This window comes from Vigna radiata, chromosome 10, assembly GCF_000741045.1.
Source record: "Vigna radiata var. radiata cultivar VC1973A chromosome 10, Vradiata_ver6, whole genome shotgun sequence".
NCBI lineage: Eukaryota > Viridiplantae > Streptophyta > Magnoliopsida > Fabales > Fabaceae > Vigna > Vigna radiata.
In genome coordinates this window covers 9,999,728-10,017,770 of record NC_028360.1, presented here as the reverse complement: position 1 = coordinate 10,017,770, position 18,043 = coordinate 9,999,728, and the positions used below count along the sequence as shown (strand labels likewise).

Sequence of the window (18,043 nt, the reverse complement as noted above, 5' to 3'; positions counted from 1 at the left end):
CAAAAACTCACAAGCAATGGAAGGACACGTGACTGGGATTACATGGACATTTCCTAGACGAATGCATGCAATTTGAGTGTTCATATCTTGCATGAAATCGTGTATCCATTGAAATACAGGTTTGTTTGAAAGCATTTGAGGAAGGTTACCAAGTATAAGGCAGGGTTTAGGACCTGGAGGCAGTTTATGCTTCTGAATCATGTGATATCTCAAGACTCTGATGATGGTAAAACCACAAATCACAAGAAATAAAGAAATGAGAAGTGATTGAAGGTGCAGGAGGAGGAAACCCATAGGTATACTGTGAATTGAAAAGGAAGAAAATGGTAAGTATAAAGGAATTAATGCTAAACTGTGGTGACTCTTGGCTAATCATGTGCCTATTTATAAAGATTACTAATAATGGTAATGGTTACGTGTAGAATATTCATCCGTACAGTTTAAATTTTTGTAGGGTGTTTAACTGTCAAATGTCATTCCATTGTTTTACTTATCCATAGTTACATTTCACATCAATTTTTTGACACCATTTTGACACTGCACACGTGTCAAAATGTGGTTGGACGATTTTAAATTAAAAAAAAAAAATTGGTTTTTTTCTTCCAAATATGCCCCTACCTCAGCTTTTTTAATTTGAAACCGTCCAACTACATTTTGACACGTGTGCAGTGTCAAAATGATGTCAAAAATTGGTGTCAAAATATCATTTTCCATAGTTATATGGTTTCCATGATTATAAAAATCTGAACTATTTCACCTAAAATATCAAATAAATATCATACCAAAATTTTGTCTTACTTATATGGTTGTATATCTTTTCAAATTTAATTGCGATAAAACTAGAAATTTAGTTGATTATCTAATTAAATTTTGGGAGAAAAACCGATGTGTTTCAATTATTGGTTACTTTTTATTGAGGGTTTTTTTTTTCTCTGTCTCACTGTATCCCTACATTTACTTTGTTTTTGGTTTTTTCTTTTTACGAGCATGTAGTTGAAAGAAAAATACAAAGAATTCGACCTAAACTAAAAATAATTATAATTCATTTATATTACAAAGTTCACAAAAACATAATGGAAATTTTTTTATTTATTTTAATCAAATAGTTGGTATAAAAAATAAAATTAACATAGAAGATTCATATTGTCAAGGCTATATTTAATTTAGTTTATTTTCATGTATACATAAACATATCAATTCTATATTTAAGTAAAAATCAATTCACCAAAATATTCAAATACTATCCCTATAAATTTTGAGTCTATGATAACTAATCAAGTTCCAATTTCTTGATTCTTTAAAAAGCAATTATGCATTAAGTTCAAGAGTCTTAAGATTGTTATTGAATCATGTTCTATCCCTAGATGCAAGCTCTATTAGGTATATGTTCAAAAGACACTTTCAAAAACCTTAAAACCAACAATCAAGCCATGATTGATCAAATCACAACAAGCATTAAGCATAAAAATCAAAGACTAACGTTGAAATGGAAAAAATATGTATTAAAATCACAAAATACAGAAGATTCAGTTTATTACATATAATATCAATAACTAGAGTTAGCTCTTCATAATTGAGAGCCTAGAGTTTACAAATTGAAGATATAAGGAAAAAATTGAAACCAAAGAGAGATGCATGCACTTTCCTAAGGTTACTTGCCTTTACTTTATGCTCTTGTTGTGTTTCCTCTTCGCATTTTCATCTCTAATTCATGAACCATCTTCCTCCTCAATCTAAAAGGGATAAAATCACCATTGATGAAGATTGAAGTCCAAGAAGGAGAAGGGTGAGCTTCCCAACACCCCAAAGAGCCTCCAAGGGTTTCTCCCAGTCGCTTTAGGTGAAAAATGAAATGTGAGAGGAGAGAATACACAAAACTCTCACGAAAACATGATTAAATAACCACTTTCATGTATCAGGACCGACAAACTCACCCAGAGGCTTCATTCTCGCTCAACGAGACCTAAAAATCGACACTCTCTAACTTATAACTCATTGGGCGAGCCATATTTTCGTCTAACGACTCAAATATTATAGGTTTGGGTTATCATTTTCACTCAGGGAGAAGCTAACTTGCCAAGCGAGTTAGCCTAGCGTCCAATGGTGACTCTTTGGTCATCTAGGACAGTCCATGGCAATATAACCCACTACGTGAGTCTCTTCTTCATTTTGTAGTGCTAGGTGCAATTTTAGTGCCCGTGGAATCAATATTTGTCTAAATATAATTCTTTTATTGTCTAATCATGCTCTCTTGAATTTTACTTTTTTTTTTCTTTCATCGGAATTGTTTACTATTGACTTATTTTACATATTCAAAATAGAGATTAGTAATAAAAAAAGTATAAAACAACTAAAATACAAAAAAAAACAATGCAAAATAAGAAAAGCTTGAGAATTAAACAAGATAAAAACTACGGAAAAATTGATTTTATTAATTAAAACAAATAAAAAAAAGGTAAAAATAGATGTTATCGGTAAAAACATCGACAAACTGATATTCAGTGCTACAATGTACAAGTCTATTATTCTTTTGCATACTTGGTTTCTTAGAAAATGAAATTTTGTTTCAATATACTTGCTTCTATCATGAAAAACTGGATTTTTTAGAAGTTGATGGCAAATTTGTTATTAATAAACATCTGCAAAGGTTTCTCATACTATAATTTCAGTTCTCCAAACAAGGTTTCAATCCATAGACATTGGCAAGTGGTCTCTATTGCTGTAATGTACTCTATTTCATAAGAAGAGAGTGCTATCACACATTGCTTATTTGAACACTAAGAGATTGATGTATTCATGTATTTGAATAAGTAGCCATAAGTGCTTTTCTTCAACCTTATCTCGACACCAATTAGAATCAGACCAAGCTTCTAAAACACTCCCAACTCCATTATTCACTCCAGCCTATTTTAGAAAATATATACCAAAATCATACGTACCTTAATATATGTTTAACTGCTGTCATATATGAAAGTTTTGGACAATTTATCAACCTGCTTATAAACCCAACTCTACAACATATATCTGGCATGTTATTACACAAATATGACATTTTGAACTTCTCCAATATTTCACTTGCATACTTCATTTAATGCATTAAAATCCCATGTGAAGTATAGACAAATCCGAGACCAAGGAAATAGTTGAAAAAACCCTTGTGTCTGTATTTCAAATGTTGCTTTCATTTATTATTTGAACTCTTCAATTTTGTGCTACAATCTCCCATCACCAACAAAGCATCTACATAAAGATAAATTATTAGCAGCCCTCTATGCTTGATTTCTTTCACAGATTACCCAAATTCAACTTACACGTGACATAATTTTGGCTTGATAGGTGAATTTTTTCTTTAAATTAAAAAATGAACTACAAACTAACACATAACAAATATTGTCTACTATCAGTTAATTACTTAAACGATATTAACAAAAATATCAAATTAAAAAAATAAAACTAAAATAAATTCAACAAAATAAAAATCAAATTAAATTTTTAAATAATTTTTCTGTTATTTACATGTGGGGCATTTAGGGTTTGAAAAACACAGAAAAGAGAGTATGGTTGAAATCATAATTAATGTTATTTATTGTAAGTAGTTAGCAAAATTAATCTCATTGATTATGACAATTGAAGGCCATGTGAATAATATAAAGATATAAAGAAAGATGAATAATATAAAAATTTAAAATAAGAAAATAAATATAAGGAAATTGAAATCTAAGTTAAAGGCGATTATTGAACAAATGATAAACAAATTAAAAGAATACTATGTGAAAAACGCATTATGATAATTTTAAAATTAAAAATAATAACATTTGTGGGATATCATAGAGTCTCTCGCAATGTGCTTCGGTCTAAGTAAATTTTGAAGTTACTTATTTGGTGTAGCTTCTCATTCGTTTTACGTTTGAAAGCTTTCTATCCGATTAAATTATAGTTTAGAATTTTTCATATACAAGTGGTCCAAAATTTTCATTTTCTTTTTGAAATCAGTACTGTGATTGTTTTTGGATCTTAGTCATAAAAATGTATAAATATTTGTATTGAATTATTTTTTCTCATCCTTGTATCCTATGTTTAAATTTTAAATTTTAATATTGAAATTAATTGTTAAATGTTTTTATTGAACTTTTAAATTAAAATTTAAAACACAAGAATAATAAAATTGTAGCGAATAATGTTTATTTTAGTCCACAACATAACAATTAAGTTATTATAATTTCAGAAATTAAATTATAGATATTTTGTACAGATATTTTAATACGGACACACTTTCACATCATACTGTCTCATTGAATAATAGTAAAATGACAAAATCAACTATTCATGATTAATTGGATTTATCAGCATTTAAAGTTTGTTATAAATCAGTTTTGCAAAACTATTTCCTTTTAGACCAAGGAACTATAGCACATATTTAATCTAACATAAATAATTTTATAATCAAATGCATATTACCTAAAGAGAGTTGCAATTAATTGTGATATAACAGATATTGCAATTTTAAAAGATAAATAAATAAAGTTTATATTGGCGAGCTTCAAAAGATATATATATCTACGCTCATTGTCTTTAGTCCACATATATACATTTTATTTATTTGCTTTCATTCTATTTTCAAATAACTTCTAAAATATTCAATATGAACATAACAATTGAACATGTTTAAATCTCCACTCAAACTAATGTTTTTGTACTTTTTATTTATTTATTTATTAAAATCCAATAAAATTATTTTAATAAAACAACATATATTATGAAAAGGGTAATCTATATTATAATTTAATTTAAATTATAAAAGAAACCAATATTCAAAATGTTTAATGTATAACAAAGTTGTTTTAAAAACGATACATTATTCTTTAAAATATAAATCGTTAAACATCACTAATCATATTTTACACCTTTTTTTTTTACTGGTTACAAATTATATAAAATAATAATTTTTACTTTTATCAAAATTCTTTTTATTTTAAAATACATGGACCCATGAATTTACAAAGTAAGAAAATATATATTGTTGCGTAAGTCTTTAGGAATTTTTGATATGTTTTAAAATGCAAAAAATGTTTTATTTATAGAGCGCGAGACAACTAAAAACTTGATCAAAGAAGTTGCACAATAATAAATAATAAACAAACAAATAAATAAATAAAAACTAAATCTTGAAAAAAAAAAACGTTTTAGTAACAATAATCAATAATAAAAAATGGACTGTTTAGCACCTTTTTAAACGTTGTCCACATTGAAATTTAATGTTTCTTTTACAATAAATTATTAATTTACAATATTTTATATCATGCTTTTAAGAAATTATCAAAATGATTTCATTTATTAATAAAAATAAAGAAAAGTTAAAAAATAAAATTTTAGAACTATAAATATATGTTATAATGATATGAATATGATATGATATATATAAAAAATAATTTTATACGTGGGAGTTGAAATCACAATTTCTCAATACAACCTTCTAATTTTATCACTAGATTTAAGTGCCGGAGGATCTGAAGTATGCGAGAATTAATTAAGGAGGTATCATCGTATGATTTACTCTATTAAAATTAAAAAAAAAATTACTTTTCTCGAATTCTGCTTAATAAAATATCAATCGCTTTCAATCTTTTGCCGTGATATCTTTAGAGAACATGAAATTTTGTTATGTGTGAGTATGGATGTTCTCTTCTTTCAATGGATCCAACTTTTTGAAGTAAATTTTTTTCTTACATTTTGCTTCTCACGTTTTTTATTTTCTTTAACTTTACCATTATTATAAATATTTAGGTTTAATAGGTTTGGAGGTTCCTATATTTGGGGATTTGTTTCAATTGGATCCTCTAATTTTGAAAGTGATCAATTAAATCTCTAATTTTGTCAATTTGAATTAATAAAAATTTTTCCCTTAAATGCAGTTAACACCATGAAGTTTTTGAACATTTGGTAATGAGAAAATAACTCTGGTTTTCTCTCTATCAGTTTTACATCCTTTGCCCCTCTCTCTTATTTTTCATTCTCTGCATCACTTACTCTCACAACGCTGCGCCTACAGGATCATGATACTTCTCCATCCACCCTACCCTTTCCAAAGTACCTTGTATTAAAAATCAATTTCCTCATCACATTGCAACAATAGTGCTGTGAAACATCTCTGACATTCAAGGCCTCCATCCTTCACATTGTTGCATTTGTTGTAGACATAAAACATAATGTTATCAGCTTCTTCGTTCCTTTTGTGTTGAAAGCAGTGGTGTCTGAGAGGGGAGAACAAGTCGTTGACGAAGATTCTCCTCATTTTCTTCCATTGCTCCCCAAAGGGTACAATAGCTATGGTCTTATAACCACTGGACATGATATCAGTGGCCATGGTCAGTGGTCTTGAAGCAAACTCAGCATCATGCTTTCTCAAAAACTCACAAGCAATGGAAGGACACGTGACTGGGATTACATGGACATTTCCTAGACGAATGCATGCAATTTGAGTGTTCAAATCTTGCATGAGATTGTGTATCCATAGAAATACAGGTTTGTTTGAAAGCATTTGAGGAAGGTTACCAAGTATAGGGCAGGGTTTAGGACCTGGAGGCAGTTTAGGCTTCTGAATAATGTGATATCTCAAGACTCTGGTGATGGTAAAACGACAAGTCACAACAAATAAAGAAATGAGATGCGATTGAAGGTGCAGGGAGAGGAAACCCATAGGTATACTGTGAATTGAAAAGAAAGAAAATGGTAAGTATAAAGGGATTAATGCTAAACTGTGGTGACTCTTGACTAATCATGTGCCTATTTATAAATATTGCCAAAAATGGTAACGGCTGCTTGTCAAATCGATCCATACAAAATCTATATAGTAGGTGTACATTTTTGTTGGGAGTATAAGTGTCAAATGTCCATTCCATTCCATTGCTTACTTATCCATAATAATTCTAAAAATTTGAACTATTGCACTTCTCAAACTATCAAATATATGTCATGCCAAAATTCATCTAGTTATATGGTTGTATATCATTTCAAATTTAATTACGAAAAAAAAGTAGAAATTTATTCTACTATATTGGAAAACACCGTTAAGCCTATCATTTAAAATGCCGCTTTCCTTTATGATTTTATCTCTTCAATTTCGTGCTGCAATATGACCAAAAAATCATCTACCCAAAGGCAAATTATTAGCATCCTTTATGCTTGGATCTTTTCACATATAACCCAAATTCAACTCACACGTAACATAATATGGACTTGACATAATCACTAGTACAAAAATGCTGTTTAACGTCACCCATAAGACATCGGTTTCGTGAAAAACCGACGTTTATTACTGCACGGTGGCATTATCGTAAATATATTAGTAAACTAGACGTCAGTTTCGATGTTAGGTGACGTCTATTCACACTTGCCGCAAACCAACGTCTAAGACCTTGAGGTATGTGATAAGACAGTCAATTCGACGTCGGTTAGAAAAGGGCACCGACGTTCAAGTCACTGAAGGAAATCAAACGTCAACCGGTTCAGCTTTAGACGTCGGATCCCTTGAAAACTCGACGTCAACTGAGCTACAATTATTGTTGTTCACCTAATTCCCAGGCGCTTAGACGTCACATAGTCAAACAGTGACGTCTAAGGCCTGTCTGGAAGGTGGGAAGTAAAAAATTCTTCAATTTAGACATCGGTTCTGAACGTAAGCGACGTCTAAGTTCCTGTAATTGATTATTTTCACCAAATTCGAGGGTTTTAGACATCGGCTAGGAGGGGCACCGACGTGAATTACCCCTGACAGGAAATCAAACGTCAATCTTTTCAGCTTCTTGACGTAGAATAGACGTCGGATCCCCTGAAACACCGACGTCTATAAACGTCGGATCCCCTAAATAGACTGACGCCCCATTTCATTTTAAATAGACCGCGGACTCTTCTCGCCATTCAGTTTCTGATTGCTTCTTCATCTCTTCTCCTTTTTCTCTGCTTCTCCTCTTCTTTTACTCGCTTGCGCACCTCTACTTTTTATCTCTTGCGGCATTGCATTGTCGTTTCTCATAACGTCATTGTCTTCGTCCTCTCCTTTTTCTCTCTTGCATCCCAGGTGCGTGGTTTTTTTTTATGCTTACCGTTTAAACTTTCTTTAGTTTTTGATCGATTATCTTGTCGTTCAACTGATTAAAATTTGCTTTCTTTGTGTTGTGTTTTAGTGCAGTTTTGATCCTCTCTTTGGGTAACATAGTGCAACATTCTCCCTTTGCTAGTTTCCTCACAAGAAGAGTGGCGATCTTTTGAGTTTTCTAGTTCTTCCGACCCAAAATGGAACTTGGGTCCTTGTCTACTTCTCGACACAGTAATTTTTTTCTGTTGCGGTTGAATAATGGGAAGTAGCCATGGACCCAGGTTCGGTTTTGGGTTGAAAGCACTAGAAGATTCAAAAGACGCAAGCTTTTTTTGTGGGGAAACTAGCGAGAGGAGAGTGTTACACAATGCTACCGAAAGTCTAGATCAAAACTGCATTAAAACACAACGTCGTTGTTAGACGTCGGTTAGTGCCTGGTCCGACGTCTATAAGAACATAAACGTCGGTTAGTGTCATTTTCAATCTCAATATATATTCATGTTGACGTCTGTTTAAGCAAATGTGGACGTCTATATAGAGTAATTAGACGTCGGTGTGAGTATAAGCATACGTCTATATAGACGTCGGTGGATATCGTTAACCGACATTTATATTGATTTCGGTTCTGAGGAATTGCGACGTCCCATAGACGTCATCCTATAGTCGTCGGATGTGAAAGTGACGTTAAAAGACCAAATTAACCGATGTTAAATAGCGTTTCTGCACTAGTGAATATTTTTTTATAATTAAAAAATTAAAAAGTTAAAAGAAAAACTACATACCAACACATATCAGTTAATTATTTAAATGATATTAAAGAATTCAAATTAAAAAATAAAACTAAATTAAATAAACTCAACTAAAATAAAAACCAAACTAATATTTAAATAATTTTTCTTTTATACAAGTGGGGTCATTTAGAATTTGAAAAACACAGCACAGAGGTTGAAGTCATAATTAATGCTATTTATTGGAAGTAGTTAGCAAAATTACCAATCTTATTGATTATGACAATTGACCGACATGAGAATAATAATCTAAAGATATAAGGGAAGATATAAAAAGTAAAAGAAGAAAATAAATATAAAGAGATAGAAATCTAAGTTAAAGGCGATGTTTGAACAAATAATAAACAAATTAAAAGAATATTATGTGAAAAAAGCACTGTGATAATTTTTAAACTAAAAATAGTATCTGTGGGATATCATAGAGTCCGTTGCAATGTTCTTCGGTCTAAGTAAATTTTGAAGTTACTTTTTTTGTGTAGTTTTTCTTTTTGATTTCTTTTTATGCTTTTTTTTTAATTTTTTTCATTTCTTCTTATTCTTGTCTTTATGAATTGGTTTGGTCCAATGCTGTCAAAATAAGTTAGAATTTGTTGACCAATTTGATTAATCAGAGGTTCAATCAAGTTAGGTTTAAAAAAGTGATTTTTTTTATATGGATTAATTTTTAATTCGACTTATCGGAACTAAACATGTTGTGAGTCAACCCGACTTACCAATCTGATTTATCAACCTACCTAGTTTAATTTAATTATTTGTTATTTTGTATTTTAATATTATTATTAACATTTTTTTATCTGATGAGAATAAAAAAAAGATGTTTTAAGAAAGCAAAATATTATAAATTTATCCATTCAAAACTTTAATCTTATAAATGGATAAGTGACACAAAAATATTAATATTATAAACTTATTTATTCACTTTTTGGGTTTGTTTTTAGATTATATTTAACTTGTTGTATATTAGTTTGTTATTTTGAACTGTCTTTGGAATTTAACATAATTTTTAAAGTAAAATTATTTAGATTTATATTATAAAAGATTGTAACTTTTTTTTATTTAAAAAACTTGTAATTAAGTGAAAAAATAAGTCAATCTGTTTAATCCACTAACTCGTGATGGATTGGGTGGGATTTAAATTTTTTTTGTTTTACTAATAGATGAATCAAGTTGAATTGATTCACTAATAGATTGGACATTTTTTTTTAACAGCACTAGTTTTACGTTTGAAAGCTTTCTATCAAGTTAAATTATAGTTTAGAATTTTTCATATATAAGTGCTTCAAAATTTTCATTTTTTTTGAAATCAATTTTCAATTTTGGATCTTAGTATAAAAATTGTATGTGTCTGTATTCAATTATTTTTCTCATCCTTGTATCTATGTTTAAATTTTAATATTGAGATTAATTGTTAAATGTTTTTATTGAACTTTTGAAATAAAATTTAAAACACAAGAATAATAAAATTGTAGCGAATAATTGTTTAGTTTAGTCCACTCGTAAGAATGACGTAATAATGAAGTTATTAGTCTGTTTGGAATTCTAGAAATTAAATTGTAGATATTTTATACAGATACGACACACTTTCACATCATACTGTCTCATTGAATAATAGTAAAATGACAAAATTAACTATTCATGTCATTCATGACCGAAGAGTCTGTTTAATGATTATCCAAATTTAATAGTCTATTATTCAAGCCAATGTTAGTCTTATCCGTTGATGCATGTCAGGCCATCTTGCTGGATATTTTGTACACACAATTTGGTCTATTAATGACATACTCTTTATGCTCTGTTCTTATTAATGTATGTGAAGGAGAAAATTTGAAGAGATAATTTAAATGGATTTGAGGATAATTTTGTTGTTTTTTTTTGAGTAGATTTGTGGATTATTGAGAGTAGATTTGAGGGTAAAGTTTGTGAGAATTAATGTAGGATTTGATTGATGTGATAGAATTAAAAAATTTGTTTAATTGGTAGAATTGAAAAATTACCAAAATTCCCCTAATTATTTTAGTAATATAAAATGTTATTTTTTAATATTATATTTAAATGTATAAATGTTAATAAAGAAAAAAAATTAATTAATAATAAATAAAATTAATTTATAAAATATTAAAAAAATTATAATAAAATTAAATAAATATTTTCGATAGGGTTCCGTGGCTTCCGTGGCTTTCACAATATCTGATAGCTTTTCGATAGTAACACCAAGTTTTGTTGCAATGACAACCTTTTCTTTCTTCCTTAAACCACTGCAATAGACACTTTCATTGGAATCAAAGTTGCTTACTACAAACACTTCATTGGGTTCTCAAGTTTAGGACCAGGATAATTTTTATAAGGTGTTCTAGCAGATAATTTACGTTGCACCTTGCAGTTGGAGTTGCCAATTTGAATGCCACCCTGCGTATAACATTTTGGGAAGTCTTCAGTCACATACTAAAATACTGTTTATGCTAAAATATTAATAGATGAACATGTTCTTATGTGCATGAACTGATCGAAAGATTCATAATGGAACTGAACTCACTCGGTTTACAATCTGATGTTTCCCCATTGCCGTTCCACCATCTTTAACTACGGTTTCTTTTAAAGGTGAGAGAATTTTTCTATCCGAGTTTACTTCTTTAAGAATTCCCCTTTCCTACAGCATAAAAAAATAGCACTAATTACACTTGATTAAAATAAATTATTTTTTAACAATAAATAAACTTAAACACAATTCCCTTTCCTTACTTACATCAGTTCTCAGCTTAAAAGACTTAGGGTTTGTGAGCTTTAATTTTCTGTTCTTCACAACTGGAGAAGCAGTTGTGGTCGACGGAGATTTCTATCTTAAGATCAAAATCATAAACGTTATATAATCATTCAATAAAGTGAGACGGAAAGTAATCATTAATATAAGATCAGACCTTTTGTGTTTTTTTCGGATCATCCTCGTGCTTGCTTCTAAGAATAGCCTTCTTTCTGGACATGTCGTTATCAGTACTCATCTTTCCACAGCCTCCAAAAATTCATTGATTTCACCAAATTTAAGAAAACAATGGAGAGTCAAACATTTTTTAGAGAAATAAAATTCCTTACATATTTTCTAAACTATTGAAGCATTTTCTTTGTCAAGGAAGCCAATGATTTTTCTTCAGACTTTCTTTTCTTGGATTCAGAAACTTTTCCCTTTACAGAAACCAAGTTCTTTATCTCTTCATTTTCACTCCCTTCTGTAGTCATCTTCTCTTTATTGTTGAAATTTGATAGTGAGGTAATGTCACATTTCGAAGCTTCTGACAAAACTTGCTATAACTAAGCTCTCCTCTCTTGTTGGTTCTTGGGAAATTCTTGATTCACTAGAGTCATTTTGATGAGGCTTAGCAACCTGTCGTTTCTGAGTGCCTTTCTTCACTTTATTCTCCTTCAAACTTGACATTGAGTTAGTTTCTAATTCCTTACGGTTATTAGTGGTGGGTACAAATATAGTCCCACATAAGAAAAAAATGAGAGATAGACATGAGTTTATATACACATAAGATACCTTCATTGATAAGAGGCCTTTTGGAGTGGTACCAAAAGCAAATATGTGAGAACTTGACCTAAAGTGGACAATATCTTATCAATGTGAAGACTTATGTGTATATGTGTGACTGTTGAACCCCTCCCTACAAATGGTATCAGCCCATGGTTCAAGTATGGTGACCGGGCTCAGACGAGTACGTCCCTCCATGATCGAGTGACATAAGATACCTCCATTGGTGAGAGGTCTTTTGAAGTAGTACCAAAAGCAAATCTGTAAGGGCTTGACCCAAAGTGAACAATATCTTATCAGGTGCTTTTTTGAGGTAGTCACTGGCAATGACTTGCTTCCTCTTTCTTCATTCGTCTTGACTCCATTGAGTTCAAGCTTTTCCATTGGTGTTTTTAATTCCATAGAATTCTTTATCTTTATGACCTTCTTAGGCGAGGGAAAAACAAGAGCCTTAGAAGACACCACTCTGCTCTTAGGCATACCAACAGTCAACCTTCTTTTGATTATTCCTTGGAGTGGTCAAGGCCTTGGCCACCGGAGCTGATGGCCTCACCTTAGCATTGGGGGTTGCTGCAACCTTAGAAAGAGGTTTAATTTGGACCTTCTTGTCAGTCATCTTGAGTGATGATGACGAAATAAAGTTCATCCTTGACATCCTTGATGACTTTGCAGGAGCTGAATGGGGGCACTTCAAATTTGCGCTGAAAGAAATAACCAAACATCACTCATAATGATCAAAACATCACTCATAAGATTGGTTTAAGAATGCGCTACCTTGCTTCTTTTTTTTTCAAAGCTTTTCTGAGGCGTACATTGGAACTTCTTGCAGCAACCATATGCTGAAAATCCAAGAATCACCATCATATTTATCATATTTATGTCCCCATAATTAGAGTGAACGAAACAAGAAGAAAAAACCAACTAACCCGAAGAATAAATTTCTTGTAAACAGTTTCAGAATCCAACTCTTGGTCATGGACGAGAAATAAAATGTTTGGTTCTTTATGTTTTGTTTCTATTTTGCAAAGATTTAGAAATAAGTTTGAACCTAGAGCCAAGAAATGTGTCTATAAGATTACGTTGTTTTGGATATACTCAGGAAAGAAATTCATGTTAACTTTTAGGAGCATGTTTTTCCTTATAAAAAGGCTTCCAATCCTGATGATAAAATTGCTGATCAAAATATAATGCTTTGAACTATTTTCTTGAAACTGTTGCTTATGCTATACCCGATAACATTATTAATGAAAACATTACTAACATTAATCCATAAACCAATATGATAATTAATATTGTTAGTAATGAGAGCAGAGAAGAGCCTTTGATAAGGTCCCTAGTTTTCTAAAGGATTATCATCATCAAATTATGAACTGCAACAGTAACAATTTTCTTTATCTTTATTTAAAAAATAAAAAAGTAAAGCACACATAACTTTCATTTGCATGGATTTTCTTACTTAATACTTATTTAACTGTAATACAACTCTGATGCTAATCTTGGTTTGGCTTCTAACACAAGTGGTTCAGCAAGCATACCACCATTATCAGACTTAAGAGTGTTGATACTTGATAAATTTGGAGGTGCATTCCAGGAAAATGCATGGATCAGCCTGGCCAATAACATCACAGCCATGGTGGAACCAAGTATAACTGCAGGACAACCTCGTCTTCCTGTGCCAAATGATATGAACTTCAAATCTGGTTCTGACAAAACAACCATAGATCCATCACTCTTTTGATGACGTTCAGGTTTGAACTTGTCTGCTTCATTCCACACATTAGGGTTTTGTCCAAGTCCATGTCTGCTTAGTAGTACATGGCTACCCTTTGGAATAAAATAGTTTCCCACCATTGTGTCGTTGCTCGAGACATGGGGAGGATTAAAAGGTACCACAGGATGAAGGCGAAAGGCTTCTCTCAAACAAGCCTTTACATAATTGAGCTCTGGAATGTCTGATTCTTGTACCATCCTTTGCTTACCCACAACCTTGTTAAGTTCATCAGTAGCTTGCTGAAGTATATGGGGCTGACTTATCATTTCTGCAAGAACACATTCAACTGCATTTGATGGATTGTCTGCTCCTCCAAGCATAAGTTCCTGCATATTTTTTCTGTTGATTCATATATATATATATGGTTTGTATTTGCATTGTAAAATTGTTTATGCATAGAAACAAAGCAATAGATGTGAATGGTTCATATAATATCTGCCGTGAATGTGGAAAGTGTTAACATTATTTTATTTTTACACAGTTTTAGGCCAATCGGAATATGTATCAATGTGTATGTGTTACGTATGATCCCTCTTTCAAAGAATACTTATAGTTTCCAATACCATATCAGATTAAGTAGGAAAATAAAACCTGGTAACTAAAGGATTATTTTTAATAAAAAGGGAAAAAAATACTCAATTTAAAATTCAACACATTAATTATTTATGTATAAGTCTTTTGATTCATTTAAATACGATTTATGATAGGTAGATAACCTTGTCACTTCAATATAAGTCCTTCTGAATAATTTCATTTATATCTTTTAATAAAATATTTTTGTTTTAGATATAATAAATGGTTATAAATAAAATATTGTTTTTTCTAATAAATTAAGTATATAATATTTGCTGATTAAGAAAAGTAAAAGAATTATTTATTTTCGAAAAAGTAAGTTATTAGATTAATATATAACTAAGTAAAATATATTTATATTATTAAAAAACAAGCACTTCTAAAAAAGGTAATAAGGAATGATGTATTACTATAGTAAGAGCCTTGATTTCCTTCATTGTGAGAGTAGGATTGCCATTGTCATCTTTGAGTGAGATCAGAACATCCAACAAGTCTTCTTGAACGTTCTTTGCTCCATTCTTCCATTGCTTCATTCTCTCTTCAATCATTGGATCATGATATTTCTCCATCGTNCTCATTGCTTTCTTCACCTTCCTCTTGTGCCCATCCAAATCAAAAACCCTCAACCATGGCAGATAATCAGAAGCAGAAAATGCATAAACGTGTTTAAGCAATGTGAAAATAGTATTCACTTGTTCTACTTCTTCTGGCCCTGGCCCTCCATCCAACCTACCCTTTCCAAAGTACCTTGTATTAAAAATCAACTTCCTCGTCACATTGCAGCAATAGTGCTGTGNAACATCTCTGACATTCACTAGCCCCCCATCCTTCACATTGTTGCATTTGTTGTAGACATAAAACATAATGTTATCAGCTTCTTCGTTCCTTTTGTGTTGAAAGCAGTGGTGCCTGAGAGGGGAGAACAAGTCGTTCACGAAGATTCTCCTCATTTTCTTCCATTGTTCCCCAAAGGGTACAATAGCTATGGTCTTATAACCACTGGACATGATATCAGTGGCCATGGTCAGTGGTCTTGAAGCAAACTCAGCATCATGCTTTCTCAAAAACTCACAAGCAATGGAAGGACACGTGACTGGGATTACATGGACATTTCCTAGACGAATGCATGCAATTTGAGTGTTCATATCTTGCATGAGATTGTGTATCCATCGAAATACAGGTTTGTTTGAAAGCATTTGAGGAAGGTTACCAAGTATAGGGCAGGGTTTAGGACCTGGAGGCAGTTTAGGCTTCTGAGTAATGTGATATCTGAAGACTCTGATGATGGTAAAACCACAAATCACAACAAATGAAGAAATGAGAAGCCATTGAAGGTGCATGGGGGCGAAATCCATAGGTATACTGCGAATTGAAAGGGAAGAAAATGGTAAGTATAAAGGGATTAATGTTAAACTGTGGTCACTCTTGGCTAATGAGGTTCCTATTTATAAAGAATGCCAAAAATGGTGAGAGTCACGAGTCAAATCTATACATTCTGGAGGGGGAAAATCTATGCAGAAGTAGTTGTAATTGTCAAATGCCCATTAGGTATCTGCAATTCTATAATTATTAATTATAGAAATATATAGATAATTGATTTATTAAAACATTTGTTGATATTTTTTTATTATATTAAAAAGAAATATATCAATATTTATATTTAATTATCTAAAATTTTTAATTACATACTCTTTTCATCTTCTATGATTATATTGTTACAAAAGATTGATTAAAATATTTATGTGAAAATGGGTAATCCGGATCGACCCGGTCTGACTCACCACAAGTTGGTGACTTAGTGAGTCAATCCAACCCGACTCATTTATTAGAGAGTCAGAAAAATCTGAACCCAGCTCGATCCACCACGGGTTGGTGGGTAAACGGGTTGGCTCACTAGTCCATTTAATTAAAATTTTTTTAAATAAAAAAAATTACAAACTTTCTATATTCAAATTTAAACAAATTTCACTCCCAAAAAATTATGTTAAACTGAAGACAATTCAAAATAATAATAAAAAGTACGATATAATCCAAATGTCATCCAAAAACAAACACAAACAACATACAAGAAACCTGCTCCTTGAAGAATTTCAGTGAAAGAGTAAGAGTGACAGCAACGTAAATGAGAGCAAGTTCCGTGAGAGTGATATGCGAGAGCAGAGGTTACTTTTTTGGTATACACTGTGTGAGTGAAGAGAGTATTTTATTTTGCAGGGTTTCATAAATAAAATGATAAATTTAAAAAATAAAATTAGGTAGGTGGGTTGGCGGGTCAAGCCGGCCCACCATGGGTTCAACCCGCATGAGCCGGATTTAAATGAGCCGGGTTGAAATCTGATCCGCATAAAAAAATTCAATTTTTCAAACCCTACCCCGCCCGAACCCGTGGTGAACTCGCAGATTGTGATCCATTTTGACGGTTCTATTTCATATTGTGATTATGATTATTTATCTCATTAATTACCAACTTCATAAACTTGTAAGCACTAAAATTTTATAAAATAACATATTGCTTTCAGATTTATTTTGCTTAATTGTTATAGGTAAAATTAACAGATTTGTATTTAAAAACAAATTAAAAATCTTTAATTTATTGTATATGTTTTGGAAAAATGTTACTCTGAAAAATAATGTTAATGTCATTAAATATTGGGAGATGAAGATGTGAGTTTCGGTATTTATGATTATTATCTCATTAAATAATTATAGTATATCTATAGAAACCTGGGTGCTTCTTATTTCTCTATTAATTTCTGTACAAGTATTTATCATATTATTGTTAAATTATGTTAAACTCTTTTGTCCTTTTTTCTTTGGTGTTTTCTAAAATTAGAACGTTAGCTGTCAATTTTTCTTATGTTAACATCTTTAAGAATAAATGTTGTAAAATAATTTGTTTATAATTGTTTTACTGTTTAACATATTTAATTCATCCAATGCAGGATCTGTCTTAAAAAAAAGTCAAGGTTTTGATGTTCAAAGTTTTAGAATTTATAATATGTAAGAGAAATTTGACATTATTTACCAATTAATCTCTAGATATTATTTTTTGTAGTATATACACTATTGTAAGAGAAAATGTGGAATTTTGCTTGTTTTTTCTGTTATCCATATTTTTAAAATACACCACTAATTTTAATTTTAAAATATATTAAATTATTTGTAGACAACACACAATTTATATTTTTAATACACTTTGTTAATTCGTTGCTAAACATTACCTTTTTTTTCTTTAGTATTCAGTAATCATGATTTTAAAATCTAAATTTTTTATTATATCATACTCATATGAG

The 18,043-nt window shown here is 30.9% G+C and overlaps 1 protein-coding gene and 1 pseudogene across 1 annotated transcript; both read right to left on the bottom strand.

Moving 5' to 3' along the window:
* Positions 1 to 6,744, bottom strand: part of LOC106774792 — a 9,827-nt pseudogene extending 3,083 nt beyond the window's left edge.
* Positions 6,745 to 12,878: 6,134 nt separating this feature from the next.
* LOC106774791 (isoleucine N-monooxygenase 1) lies at positions 12,879 to 16,241 on the bottom strand. The gene is made up of 4 exons (XM_022787246.1): positions 15,161 to 16,241; positions 13,887 to 14,503; positions 13,219 to 13,245; positions 12,879 to 13,107 (listed from the first exon to the last, which is right to left on the bottom strand). Exons 1-4 carry the CDS (start codon positions 16,103 to 16,105, stop codon positions 12,879 to 12,881), a joined length of 1,818 nt encoding a protein of 605 aa, XP_022642967.1. The 5' UTR covers positions 16,106 to 16,241.
* Positions 16,242 to 18,043: the final 1,802 nt, after the last annotated feature.